Consider the following 13,626-nt stretch of genomic DNA (forward strand, 5'->3'; position numbering starts at 1 on the left):
ATTTGGCTCTTCATTTTCTCCAGAGCTGTGATGATGAGGCCATATGAATGTGTGAGATAATGAAACAAAGTTGCTCTATTCAAAGCAACTCAAAGCAGTATCTCCATCAAACAAGTCTTACCGGTGCTTAAGAATTAGCTGTTACGCTTGTATTAATGTCGATGTTTTATGTGATGTGTTCTGTTATATTATTATTTTATGTTAAATGTTCTGTAAAGCGCTTTGTTGCAGCCGCAGCTGTTTTGAAAGAGCCATGTGAAAGATGTATTAGACGTAATACCATGCCTATAAATTGCCTGGAGGTTAATCAACTTCTATCACATTAGGAATATAAAATAGACACATGAGCACTTCTACAAGACAGACAGACCGACAGACATACCATTCGACACTAGCTATCAATGCCAGAAATCAGGGAAAGTGATAATTTGGCAGTTGTCTCGTCATTTTCTCCAGAGCTGTGATTATGACGTCATTAAACGTGGAAAAACAATGTGACAAAGTTGCACCTCAAGTTTATTCGAAGCATCTTAAAACAGTCCCTTCGTCTATTAGGCACAATCCCAATGTTTATATTTTTAGGTGAACTGGAGGTTAACGAACTTTTATCACATTAGGAATGTAAAATAGGCACACGAGCACTTGCACGTGCACGTGTGTTATAAACGGACTCACGTTTGACTCGAAATGTCACACCAAAGTTGAACTTCTAAGAAGGATGTGAATGTCGATGCTTTGCCAGTCTGGAGAAACTCTTGTAGGGCGACACTTAGCGGCCATTTCAATCCATTGCTGTAGCCACTTGTAAATAGTATTGGACACAGGTGGGCTCGAGCCTTTTCCTGCTGAATTCCGGCGAGATACATCATAACCAATCCACCACCATCCTGCCGCAGTAACATTAGTGGGCTAAAATTTCACCTTACTGATAAAACAAAAAAAGTATAATTGGAGTAGTAGAAATATTGAAAGCTGCATTTTGTTTTGGCGTCTGTCATTTCACATGTTGTAAATAATGGCTGTAATAAAATCACAAGACTCTGTTAGAAATGGAGAGGGAGAGCTAGAATTCTTGTGGTATCTGCTGGGGAGACAACTATACTATTTTATAGGAACGCAGAACAGTTCTGCGATGATTTACACACAATCTAGGTTCATGTCAAGGTTCCTGAGGAATTTGAAAGCTCACGTTCTAACCATGGAAAAAAATCCAGTGTAAAAATGACCCTTCCTTTCCAAAAATGCGAAAGCTAACAACAAGAGACAGACATACAATCACACTAATGGAGAATTCCAGTTTCACTACTCATCCATCCGATTTGTTGGCCAAAAATGGCACATGCGTGCACGCATGGATAAAAACAGGATGATTTAATAACGAAAGCGACATATTTTTCTGCACATGTCAAATTTATTCAACGCATCTTTAGTATCGTATGTTTCATAGTATGCTGTCATAATTATACATTAGTTTGGATCATACAGTAATACAGCTGACAAAAAGGTGTATCTTAAAAAAACATTAGGATTTGGTATCAATAAAGCTGTTACACAAGCCTTTTTTTTTGTCAAGCAGTGAAACAACAATCAAATATTGCTCTGTTAGACTTAACAGACAAGGTCGTATGATCTCACGAGTCTCTTAATATTGCTAAGCAACAAGGCACATTCAACTATTGTACATGTTTTGTCTCCCAAAATGTTTTACATCCTCAAACTTGCCTTGGACATCCCATTTATAGCAGAACACAAACTGTACAAGTGTCTCCCTCCGGAAATCAAATAAAATCAGATCAAAACAAACAAAAACTATTCAAAAATTATACAACTGATAATGATCAGAAATCTAATGGTTCTTTGGCTTTTAAGTGAAGCAGCAGTCTTGGCATATTGCACCCGTCTTGGAGTGAAGTCTGCAAAAATAATAACCCTTGGGAAACATTTTGAGGACTTTCTCAAACTGAGCATTAGGTCCAAACCTTTTCATAGGCAATCAGGTTTTGGCTGGCTTTCAATTACACGTCAATTTTCAAAACTGCTCGATTATAGGAGCTGCTGCGTGTATATAAGAACATTTACTGAATATGAGTCTGAATATGATTTAAATGCTACTTTACAGGCCCCAGTATGGGACCTCACCCCTTTCCCAAATTTGACAGACTATTTTAAAATTACGGTGACATTGGGTGAAATTAAGTAAAAAGTACAATATCTTAGAAAGAACGTAAAGAAAAGAACAATCAATTTATAAAATGTCATTTTGTTTGAAATCCCCGTTTCATTCATTGTTTTGTTGTTTTTTTTTTTTTTACAAAAGACAAACCATGACATATTTCATCAAAGTCAGGGCCTGTTTACAGTTAAGAGTCAATATGATTTATACCCAGTATACATTGGAAGTGATGTTTCGTTAATGGATGTGTCTTTCTGGCTAGAAATATTGCAAGTGTCAACAAAGACTGACAAGTTGAGAGGCATCTGAACCCAAACGGCCTGCATGGAAGTCAATCAAGTTTTATTAGAGATAATGAATTATATTTGTCTTTGTCATACTATTCATACACCTGATGATTTTTGAGGAAACATTATTTTTTATTAACCTTCGATAGAATCTTGATGATTTTTAGCAAAATCTAAAGCATTCGACTTTCCCGACTTAAAGAAGAGAATGAATATTTATTGACACAGAATTTTGTGTTGAAAATTTTTACTTGGCATGGGCTGATTAGCGGTTTAAAAGTCAAGGTTTCAACAACCATTAAAACTGCCTGTCACCAGTTATGAGCTTTTCTTTTCTTTGAGGCAACTCCAAAGCAGGCAATATCTCGCTGCAATATGATCAGCTGCTTGCAGAGTTCACTAAGCAAGCCACATGGTCAAAGTTAATTACGTGAGGCCAGACGCTTTTTCTCCCCCTCCTTCTCAGCTGAGCACAGAGGGGAGGGGTGAGCAGAGCACACCATAGAGAGCAACTGTGCCAACTCCAGCATACAGACACGGATGCCTTTTTGCTCTTGCGATTAATATGCATTGTCATGAAAAAAATCAACACATGGTGCCAACGGGTTCTAATAAGCCCCCAAGGACAACATGAGTAGCCTAGAGGTCTGTTCTAAAAACAGCTTACCAGTGATGGGACACTGTGACTTACTAAGAAGAACTAAAACAGATTAAGAAAGTTAATATTTCTTTCTTCTTTCATTTATTATAACTTAACATGGTACGTGTTTCTTAATGTCCAACAAATATCAGGGATGAGAATGACAGCTGAGAAAAAAAGTCAGAATAACTTACTCGTTGACTGGGGGTGGGGGAGGGATCCAAAACTTGGATGCTGCTAACACCAATCAGATATAAGGCACATTAAATGAGGTAAAAGGCACGGATGACATTATGCGGCAGCTAATGCTAACGTTAGCACACATCCATTGGTAGCAGCAGGAGGACTTAAACCTAACCAATAAGCACGTTAAATGGCAACACCACTCACCTCTCATGGATGCACAATGGAAAAGGCTAAAACATTCTCATCCCTGAAATAGTCTATATTTTGTTTTAAAAATGGATTGTGTACTACAGAAAAAAATATATATTTTTTTACCCAAACTTTTTAAAATCGTGCATTTTAGACCTGCAATTTTAATACAGTGATACGGCGCTGTTTTTGCTCACAGTTATCCTGCGGCGCAGAATCTAATATCGACCCATGCCTAATTTTTATTATCGTTAATGCACCTCATCAAGTAAAAAAAAATAAAAAAATCCCTTAAACTCAAAATTTGGCTTTGGCACCACAAAGGTTGGACTTAACAGTAAAGTTACATGCAGGCGACATGCTGGTTGGACCACTCGGGTTAGGGAATTGCAGGATTATGCAACAGTCACCTGGCAGCGTCAAATGGAGTTATAATCCTTTCCAAGACAATGAAACGGGACCAAAACACCACAAAGTTAATGTTAAATAAGCCAAACTCAAGTGTCTTAAAATCATACCGCCTTTATGTCCATTTTAGCTTCGAATTAGCCATCTAACATCTAATCCGACCCCATTTTTCAATGAGTGGTGTGAAATTGTAAGGTTTTGTCTCTTTGAGAGACACGGGGGTATAAAACGCCGGATTAGCTGCATGTCTGACACCAGCTACAAAGACCAGTCAGGTTGTACAAAGAAGAGAGGAAGCAAAAGAAGTGATGCAAGAGATGGCTTCTGGAAAGGTGGCGGAGGTGCCATCCACCATGGAGAGCAATGCTGACGTATTTGTTCACGGGAAAGGCAGAGCACAAGGCGACTAAAAGGTGTCTGACGATTCCCGCCACCAGCCCACTGCCCCCTCCTCAGCTCACTCACACTTACCGAGTTCAAGTTGTTCACGTGCTTACCGTGAATGCAATTTGTCCCTCATCATCGTCTCCCTTTGTGTCGGAGCACACATGACGAGTTCAGCAGTATGCCCATCACTTAAAGCTTTAACATGTCTCTTATTGGAGTCGATCGTCATCCCTTCAACCATTTGTCCACATGCAATCAGACTCTTGAATCAATTTCAAAAAACACCGACGAGAGAAATAAAAGCAAGAAAAAGAGCAGGAAAATACATAAAAGGATAACATCCTGATTTCTCCGCAATGACCATCTTCTTCTGTCATTGTTTCCTCGGTCAAGTTCCCAAATAAATCACAAATAAGCACACATGTTCCTAGAAAAACACACCAAAATATCAGTTATTCCTTGGCCTTACTTATAAAATTACAATATTCCAACTCTATTAATCCCCAAAATAGAACATATAAACATAAATATATCAATTAGTATCGCTGGATCATTTCTCTTGAAATTGGAGGCGAACGCCACCATAACATCGTGACAAGCTGGCACCTGATTGGCTAAAGCAGAGCTGGGCTTGAGGTCAAATGATTGGAGGATGGAAGAGTGCATCGTATATGTGTGTGTGTGTGTGTGTGTGTGTGTGTGAGTGAGTCAGGGAACAACAAAGAATCTGGATCATCATCTGGAGTTCAGTCTCGGAGCCGTCTGAAAGAAATGCAGAAGAGACAAAAGTCACATGATGTGAACAAACCAGAAGTGACAACACCAACTTTTCCATTCTGACGTTTACTTGGACTGAGTGGCTTTCATCAGATACTGGAGATTGCTGCAGGGTAGTACCAGTCAGTGAAAACTGTGTTGAGAAACTAAGTTGAACTTCAACTGAGCCCACAAAAGGAATCAGCCAACACTGAGCTTAAAGGGGCAAAAAACAAGTCATGCCCTCTGCTCACGAAAGAGTTTCACCACCATGAATAACAAAGATTTGGGTTCTTGACACCCACCCAAAAAGGTTTGCCATTGCCTTAAGAAGTGTTTGGCACAAAGATGCCACCAGATGGAGCCAAAGCAACATGATTGTTTCAGACATGTTTTTCAGCTGATAATGGCCCACAAAATCCACAACGAGGAGAATTTGCAAATGCCAAACTGCAAATATGTGGCATAGACTCGATATTATCATGACTTTGCATATGTGGTAATATGGCAAACAATGGCCACTACTATTCAAGGGACGATGCCTATCCAGTACAAGGAGGATTTTCAGGATACCACTAAATGAAATGATCGTTTGATTATATTATTTAAAAAGAGAGAATTTGACCACTCACCACAGATAGGTGCCCATTCTTAGCCTTCGCCACCAATAGCTCTGATCCAGGTGTGAAGTCAATGAACCCTTCTTTTCCTTGGCCCACAGTAAATTTTATACTGGAGGGGAAGCACAATGATGATTAGGTGTAGGCAAGGGCCGATATTCGATCCTGACTGATGATAACCGAGAGAGCAAAAATATTCCAGTATTACGGTATTAAAAGTACAAGTCTTAGTAAAACTTAGTAAGTAAAGAAAAACAACATTTTATTTTGCAAACAAAATAGAGAATGGTTGGTCTATTATTACAAGACCAAACATAATACCACAACAAGAAACAATGTTTCCATGTTTTTCCTGAAGAAAATGTAAACGTCACGGTGCAGGATGAGTAGTGTATGTGAGCTTTTGAATTAAAAAATTGGTTGACCCTCATTTCACGCCAAATGTTTCCTGTCGCTGCAAAGCAGACCTTCACAATAGTTTTAAGTTCTCCCGCAAAATGTCTTGATAAACTTTCAATTTGTTTGAATGACAGGCAATGCGCCTAAACCCGAGCAAGTAAAACAGTTGCAACCACCATATTTCATCGTTGGGATGAGGTACAGTGAGATCCCTCACTTATCGTGGTTAATGGGGACCGGGATCTGGCCGTGATAAGTGAAAAACCCGCAAAGTAGGGTTTGCCCCCCCGCCCCAGGAATTTTGCCACGCACATAGCAAACACAACACTAAGAGACAGTATGCCAGACAGTCAACAGCGTGATGAGACACAAGGGAAGGTGCTGGGTGGGGCTGCGAAGATGCGCAGCCAATCAGCTCACAGGATATATCTATTCGTGCTGTCACTGGTCGACGTCGCACCGGGAACCAATCATGCACATTGAATGAGTGCCTGTTGCATATACAGTACAGGCATGTACAAAACCTCTGAGTCATTCGGCATTTTTTTTCTGGAGACAGTACTTCGGGAAAAAAAAGATGTCTGAGGCCGCGACAAATGAAGCGCAATATAGCGAGGGATCACTGTACTGATTATGGTGTGCTTTCTTTCCACACACAGCGTTCGGTTGTACAGTCCATCCAAAAACCCGGCTTGGGCTTCATCTGTCCACACAGTAATTTGCCAGCAGAGGTAGCAAAACCTTGCCACAGCTTGGTTGAGGCCAAAGCTGCTTCAACTCAGGGTTTTTACTTTCTGGACCTGGATTTGCCACCTTGGTTTGCCAGCGGTAATGTAGAATATCCAGGCCTTATTTTACAAACTTCAGCCCAGTGGCTATTATTTTTTTTGGACATCAATAACTCCCTCCGTGGTGTCCGCGGTGTGTGTTCACTGTTTTACCCATCCCGGATTTGTCAACAGAAATGCCAGTGTGCGCCAAAGATTTCTCTTAAGTGCTAAGCCGCACTCTCGGTTTGTTGTTCACCTCACTGAGCATTTGGCACTGTGCTCTTGCATTCGACTTCGCAAGACGGTCACTTGTGGGGAAAGCAGCAACAGTGGTGAATTTTGTGCATTTATCAACACTCTGTCTTACCTTAGCCTGTTTATTCATGCAAATTAAATTCTTAATCGTAGATTCACTGAAAGCTTTTGTGCGAGGCAAGGTTCATATCGGGTAACGCTTTTTGAGCCACAAACAGTAGCTTATGGGCGTGCGAAATAATTTACCATAAATTATTATAGTGCATCATTTAAAAAAAAAAAAAGGAGTATAAATAAAAACAAACATACTATTAGCTTTAGCATTAGGATTATGTAGGGATCCATGGAAAAAAAAATTCTCCCCAAAAGTTTGAGAACCCTTGGTATTGGTACAACTGTTTTCAATAAAATAAGTGTGATTTTCAAAATCTTCTGAGAGCAGTTTATAATTTTCAGGCGACAAAATGCTCATCGTGAAAACAAACAGTTAAAAAAAATAACGCAATTAATGCCTTATGAATTGAAAATAAAACTTAATCAGCATTTTTGTCACCTATTCTGTAAGAATAATCACTGATGATGATGTAATGTGTGCTCTCGCCCAACGCAAACAGTTGCCCAAAGTTCTTACCTGCCCTGGTTGATGTTGATGCTGTTTACTTTGTCAGCACATATGGCGATCTTGGTCAAGGTCTCAATCACGTGGTCACTTTGTAGAACAACATCTCCCTGTGGAATTTAAACCCAAATATGAATGTGTTATGTTAAGCAAAAAACACAGTGACTCCAGCGCTTGTGCACACTACCTTCTGTTTGTTGTCATCACTGGGCACGTGCAGAACAAACAGGCCATCACTGAGGGAGCTGACAGAGATACCTACGCAGGAAGTTTCAATGAACAAGGGGCTGTCGAGAGTAAACCAGTCGCTTGGCAGTTGACTTCTGACCTTTGAGAGCATCGTAGTCAATGCGTTGCTTGATTTTGGCATCTTCCACAATAATGGCACAGTTTGCCGTAAGAAGCAGCTGGCGTGGACGGGCCTTGTAGCCCTTCCTGTCGTATTTAGTGACTGGCACCGCATACTGGAGACAGGAGTGGATGACTAAAAAAAATCGAATCAACTGGCGAGTCTGAATGGAACTGGACTCAACTAACCTTCAACTTTTCGTTTCCGAGACTCTGCAGGACCTTGGGGTTTATGTTCTCACCGTCTGAGCAGAAGTGATGAGTCAGCACTTGATATTGTGTGTAGCATGTGAACATTCTAAACGTTTAAAGACACTTACCCAATCGAGTGCTGACAAAAAGCTTGGGCACACTTTGTGGGTAGTTGTCTTTCTTGTCCTTAAATATCTCACTTGCGATTAGCTTCTGCTCCATCTAGCCATACAGGATTGAAAAATAAAGCGGTTGGTCAAATGTTGTAAATCACATTGTGGAGCAGTGTGACAGCGGACTGAACAAGCATCACCTGGTGTTTCCATTCAGGGCTGATCTTCTTGCAGTAGATCCACACCATGTTCTGCATGCAGAGTTTGCGCAAATGTTCAGAAGCCTAAAAACACAGACAGTGGTGTGGAAGGTTATTAGAGTTGATGAAAACTAACCAAACATCTAAAATCGAATAAGCATTTTTGTGAATGGAATATCGTAAAAATGAGAATGCTTTAAAAAAAAGTTACTAACTGAAACAAGGGCACAATTTTATGAAACTGACCAACATTAACTAAAAACATAGTGATAATGTCCCTCGTTTTTATCTTTGTCGGTCAATATCACATGGGCTTCTGGAGCTCATTTTAAATGTATTTATTTTGGTATTAATGTAGAGTATGTCCATACAGAAGGTGGAAGGCCAAACAGTTGCTTGAGAATAGGGGATGCTTGTCCAACTGCCTTCCCTTTTCAAAACTGTTTTTCTTATGGCTCTCGGCTTCTTTCCTTGTCTGCCAAAACTGGTATTTTAAGTTGGTGGTTCAGCAGAGCACGTCAGGCACTCATGTCATTCAAATCTAGTGTTCCAAAATGCTCTGAGAGCTGCGTGCGTGAGCAATTCCTACCTCTGTAAGAGCTGCTGGCGGCTTCGGCCAGCTTTTGTCCAGAACGTTCTTTGGCAGGTTCCTGCGCAACTTCATGAGGAAAGAGTAGCGCACGTAATCCAGGAAATACTCATTTTCTGGACAGCGTTCCTTGTGGCGGTAAATGAAGCCTTTTATGAACCTGGGTGTGATGAAACAAAATCGCAATACAGTTACCAGATGACTTCATTCCATGACCAAGCCTGAACTCAATTTACTCATTCATCAAATTACTTTTCGCCTTCGAAATGAGTCAAAATGCTATTCAAGCCCCACCCAAAAAAAATAAATAAACTGCTACATTTTTTTGGTTCCATATTTTTAAAAAAGAAAAATAGCACTGTATTGTAAAATATAAGATAAAATAGAATATGAATAAATAAACGGGTTTGTTCAAGTGTAGCTAAGATGACAAACCCGCAGTTTAGTCCATTCTTGCGTCGTATACCTTTAAGGGGCATGTTGGCCAGTTTCCAGGTGGTTTGTGTGGCATCGTTTCAATGGTGTTTGAGTGTATTCATCTGTATTTGTGTGTTTGACTCATTTCATTAACATCTGAAAGTTTATCAGCTATTGTGCCTTTATTGCCCCACTTCATTCGAGCAGTAGCACATCTAATACTTGCTCAAAACTCACATTTTAGTCACATTTCAGCCTCCCCCCCAAAAATATTGACCAAGCAACAGCTCGCAACTCGAAACACTGGAAGTTGAGGCAGTTATTTGTACAGTAAGTCAAGGTGCCGCTGTACAAATATTTTGTATGACTTGAGTAATTAGGCTCATTTGACTTTCTTGTCTGTGTGTACCTGCGGATGGTGTCAGCAGCCTGCCGCCTGCGTTTGGCCCTACGCCTGGCTAAGATCCCCCTCCACCACGCCTGAATGGCAATAGCTGATAAAACACAATTTTTTTTTTTTAATTGGGGTTAAATAATTCATGTACAAATTACATCAGGAGAAGGCGAAAGATGATCCACTATTCCTTACCTGAAGTTCTAAGTTTCTGGTACTTGGACCTCTGGCTGTAGCCCCTCCATCCAGCCTGCAACATGATGGCTGTGGGAGGGCACCAGGCAAAAAAAACAGATTATTTTTGAGATACAGTTCTTATTTAACCAGCCATGTTAACCAGACAATTCCAGTAAGCCTAAATGAAGCATAGAATCCTTTTATGTGAAATTGCACCAAGGGATAAAACATTATACAATACAAATGTCCTGCTGGCAATACAGTATTTCTTCAGGTGAAACATTCCTTTCAAATCAATTATTGCACGCAACTCTAATTTTCTCATCAGTTGCTTTCTCAAAAAAAACAAACAAGCCACAGACAAGAAGAACACAATTGCGGGCGAAAAGCTTGGTCAAGAAGACCATCAATATTGTGTATGTTGTGAAAGTAGCTCTCACCAAGACTATGCTTCCTGGTCTCGAGGGCCTCCTCCGTGGCAAATAAGGTCTTGGGGAAACGGATGAAAATTTTTGATCTGCGAAGTGGAGTTTAATCAAAAGTGTATTTAGCATATTAATACATACTTTTATATATCTTGCCTAGTCGCTCTTAGAGAGTTTTATACATACTGTATGACCATTTTGTTTCCTCATCTGAGCATGTGTGTCAGTGTGTGTTAATGACCTGCCCAGCTTGTAGTCTTCAGGCTTGTATCCCAGGTGCTTGACCAAGATTGCGACTCCATCAGACAGTTTGCCCTTCCAGTTTGGCCAAGTCTCTGGGCACAGGGACTTGTACCTAAATGGAATAGAATAATAGATTTGCAGGGCTGAAATATCAGCGTAATGTTTACATTATCAAACCATCACAAATGTACATACCAGTGGTACCACAACAGAAAAGATTTAATTTTGTAGACAGAATGATTTGTAATGAAATAAAATGTCTCCAGCAAAAGAGGGCTGGCTGAAATCACATGGAGCTTGCGATGTTGTATGCTTTCTTTCTAACCAAAAGCCTGTGAAAGCCTGCTCACGCACTGAGCAGGCTAAAAACAGAATGTGTTTTCTCATTAAACTAAATGGGTGATAAAGTAAATCGAGTTTGATAGATACCAAAAAGTTAAGGTTCATTCATCTATTAATGAATCAAATTGAAACACCTAAGCACTTACAGGATCTCATTTCAGGCTTTCCCAGAACGTTATAGAGAGCTTAGGTAATACAGTGCATTTATTCACAGGCGGAACAACTACCGTAAACCAAATCATGAAAAGTACCCACAATGAAATCAGCGTTGTTCTGTTACAAACAAATACAACTGTTGTCTCATGTTTACAGCAGTGACAGAAAAATGAAAGATTTATATCATTGGGAAAGTTTTACGATTTCAAACGTAACGTTCAAAGAACTTTGAGGAGCTCTGAACAAATGTCATTTAGAAGAATAAACGGCCAGATCATTTTCAGCGATTCTTCTCAGGTTTACATAGTTTGAAGTGGATTTTCAACTCTTGGGTCAAATTAGCACACACTGGGTGACTGAGCTCCGGCTGGTGGCTCCAACACGTGCATATTGTTTACTGGCTTGGCACAGGATGAAATTGGTGGATTGCATCTTAACTATAAGAGGAAAAACAAAATTCACCTCTGCAGGAAGACCTCGTAGCGCCGTCTGTAAGCAAAGCCGGCTCGCCTCACCCTCAGATTCTCCATCAGTCCCAGATACTTGACCTGGTGACGGATCAAAACATCGTCAAAGCGACCTGAGAACGAGAGGAAGGGGTAGAAGGAAGGGTTTGAGTCAGGTCACAAGAGCCTGAGAATAATGTAAAGCCCGTTGGAAAGAATGAACAAGCAAAAATCAGCAGTAGGAGTGACAAAGAGAAACAGTGTGAGCTAACAAAAGGACAACTGTAAGGGGAAAACAAAGGACATCGAAGTATACGAACGACCACATGGGGAGTTTACTCCATGGCCAGTGACGTGGTCACAACACAGAGTGTTTTGCTTGGAATTACCATCAACAGGATTAAAATGACATCTATGAAGAACATATTAGCTTGTGGAAGCTGCTAAGCTGCTTTAACTGTGTTTACAGCCCAAGAGTGGTTACATGAGGCCGACATTACACTTTTGAAGCTTTTGCGCTGGAGTAAGAGTGAGTCCTACAGAAAATGCAGCGCTCACATATGATCTCGACTATGCAGTCCTGGTATGCTCCAGATAGAGTAACAGTCAAACGTCTGGAGACATCTTCTCGTTTATTAGCATTCCAAACAGTGTCCAAACGTCCAACTCGTACTTTACAATGCAAAACGGCACAGTTTTCATCCAATCAGAAAATAACAAAACACTCCCTTCGGATGTGTGAATTGCAGAGAACAAATGTCGTACAGTACTTTACCTTGCATCTGTAAATAGGTAGAAATAAACTACTTAAGAGGAAAACACAGGACTATAGCCAGAGAGAAGTGATAATTTGAGATATCTACGACTTCACACCATTAGTTAGCAAAATTGAATTTGAGTCCAATAGTTCACTTGTTGACCCACAACATTTTACATGGGAAAAAAAAAAGATACGACTTCATACTTGCTTGCTTGGAGTCATTGGGCTTGATGCAGCGAACATATGACGGTTCCTTGGACATGAGGATCTCCATGAGTTTTGCCAGACTGGCCTTGAACTGGGTTGCTGCCTGGAAAGGCAGACAAAAACAAGACAGACAACAGATGAGGATGGCAGGTCCAATCGAGTATGAAAACTTGATGAAAAGTGATGAGAGAGGAAATTGATGCTGGATGGGTCCACACTTGAGGGCGCGGGGGGGGACACTGACGTCAAAAGGGAGGAGTGACGACAAGTGGTGACGGCAAGGGTGAACATTGGCTATCATGGAGGAGGGTGAATTTTGCCTCGCCAGCCAGTGACAGAACCCTGTTCAAGCTGTGTGGGTGTAAGGGAAGGTGCCATTCCTCAGTGAGTGGGCGGCAGCAGAGAATCCTCGCCAGACTGCCCACTCAACAACACTGAGAGAACATGTTTGTGCTTGTTTTGCAGTGGGAAAGTATGTTGGGACGCATGAGAATGAGGTATATTACCGTGTCTGGACGTTTCTTGTCACTCAGCTCGTCCCTGTCGAAACACTGGTTCAGGATCTTGTTCTCAGACATGCACATAACCTACAAACAGAAATGGAATTGTAATTGACCAAATGAGACACAAACCAGCTCATTAAAATATCGCTGTTGCCGTTCAGTCAATCAGTCTCACCTCTTTTAAGTTCCTAAAGAGCAGGTCATTGTTCTTGTCCAGAAAACCTGAAGACAGGACTCATTTGAAGTTGAAGTTGGATACATGCACTAACGAAGTACAATTTTGTCACTTACATATTTTAAATACAGCACTTAAAATCTCTTTTGTATCAAATAAAGTCAACTCATATTTCCTTCTTCAGTAAGTTATATTTGCCAACTACAGTCAGCCATCCATCCATTTTGTAGACCAGTTGTCATAATTACGG

The 13,626-nt window shown here is 40.6% G+C and overlaps 1 protein-coding gene across 6 annotated transcripts in view; it reads right to left on the reverse strand.

The window, feature by feature from the left end:
• Window positions 1-1,389: 1,389 nt before the first annotated feature.
• The window catches only part of LOC109510713 (unconventional myosin-Ic), a 64,727-nt gene continuing 52,490 nt past the window's right edge, over window positions 1,390-13,626 (reverse strand). For all 6 annotated transcript variants that reach the window (XM_019861203.1, XM_019861204.1, XM_019861202.1 and 3 more), the window contains 17 exons: window positions 13,377-13,423; window positions 13,205-13,285; window positions 12,696-12,801; window positions 11,748-11,865; window positions 10,786-10,899; window positions 10,560-10,636; window positions 10,138-10,206; window positions 9,958-10,042; window positions 9,132-9,291; window positions 8,543-8,626; window positions 8,358-8,451; window positions 8,227-8,282; window positions 8,018-8,153; window positions 7,877-7,947; window positions 7,702-7,799; window positions 5,659-5,758; window positions 1,390-5,032 (listed from right to left, as the gene is read on the reverse strand). In XM_019861203.1, coding sequence (XP_019716762.1) covers window positions 5,006-5,032; window positions 5,659-5,758; window positions 7,702-7,799; window positions 7,877-7,947; window positions 8,018-8,153; window positions 8,227-8,282; window positions 8,358-8,451; window positions 8,543-8,626; window positions 9,132-9,291; window positions 9,958-10,042; window positions 10,138-10,206; window positions 10,560-10,636; window positions 10,786-10,899; window positions 11,748-11,865; window positions 12,696-12,801; window positions 13,205-13,285; window positions 13,377-13,423 — 1,523 coding nt within the window. In that variant the 3' untranslated portion in view covers window positions 1,390-5,005. The remainder of the gene's footprint in view (window positions 5,033-5,658; window positions 5,759-7,701; window positions 7,800-7,876; window positions 7,948-8,017; window positions 8,154-8,226; window positions 8,283-8,357; window positions 8,452-8,542; window positions 8,627-9,131; window positions 9,292-9,957; window positions 10,043-10,137; window positions 10,207-10,559; window positions 10,637-10,785; window positions 10,900-11,747; window positions 11,866-12,695; window positions 12,802-13,204; window positions 13,286-13,376; window positions 13,424-13,626) is intronic.

This window comes from Hippocampus comes, unplaced genomic scaffold, assembly GCF_001891065.2.
Source record: "Hippocampus comes isolate QL1 unplaced genomic scaffold, H_comes_QL1_v1.1 scaffold122, whole genome shotgun sequence".
Taxonomy (NCBI): Eukaryota; Metazoa; Chordata; class Actinopteri; order Syngnathiformes; family Syngnathidae; genus Hippocampus; species Hippocampus comes.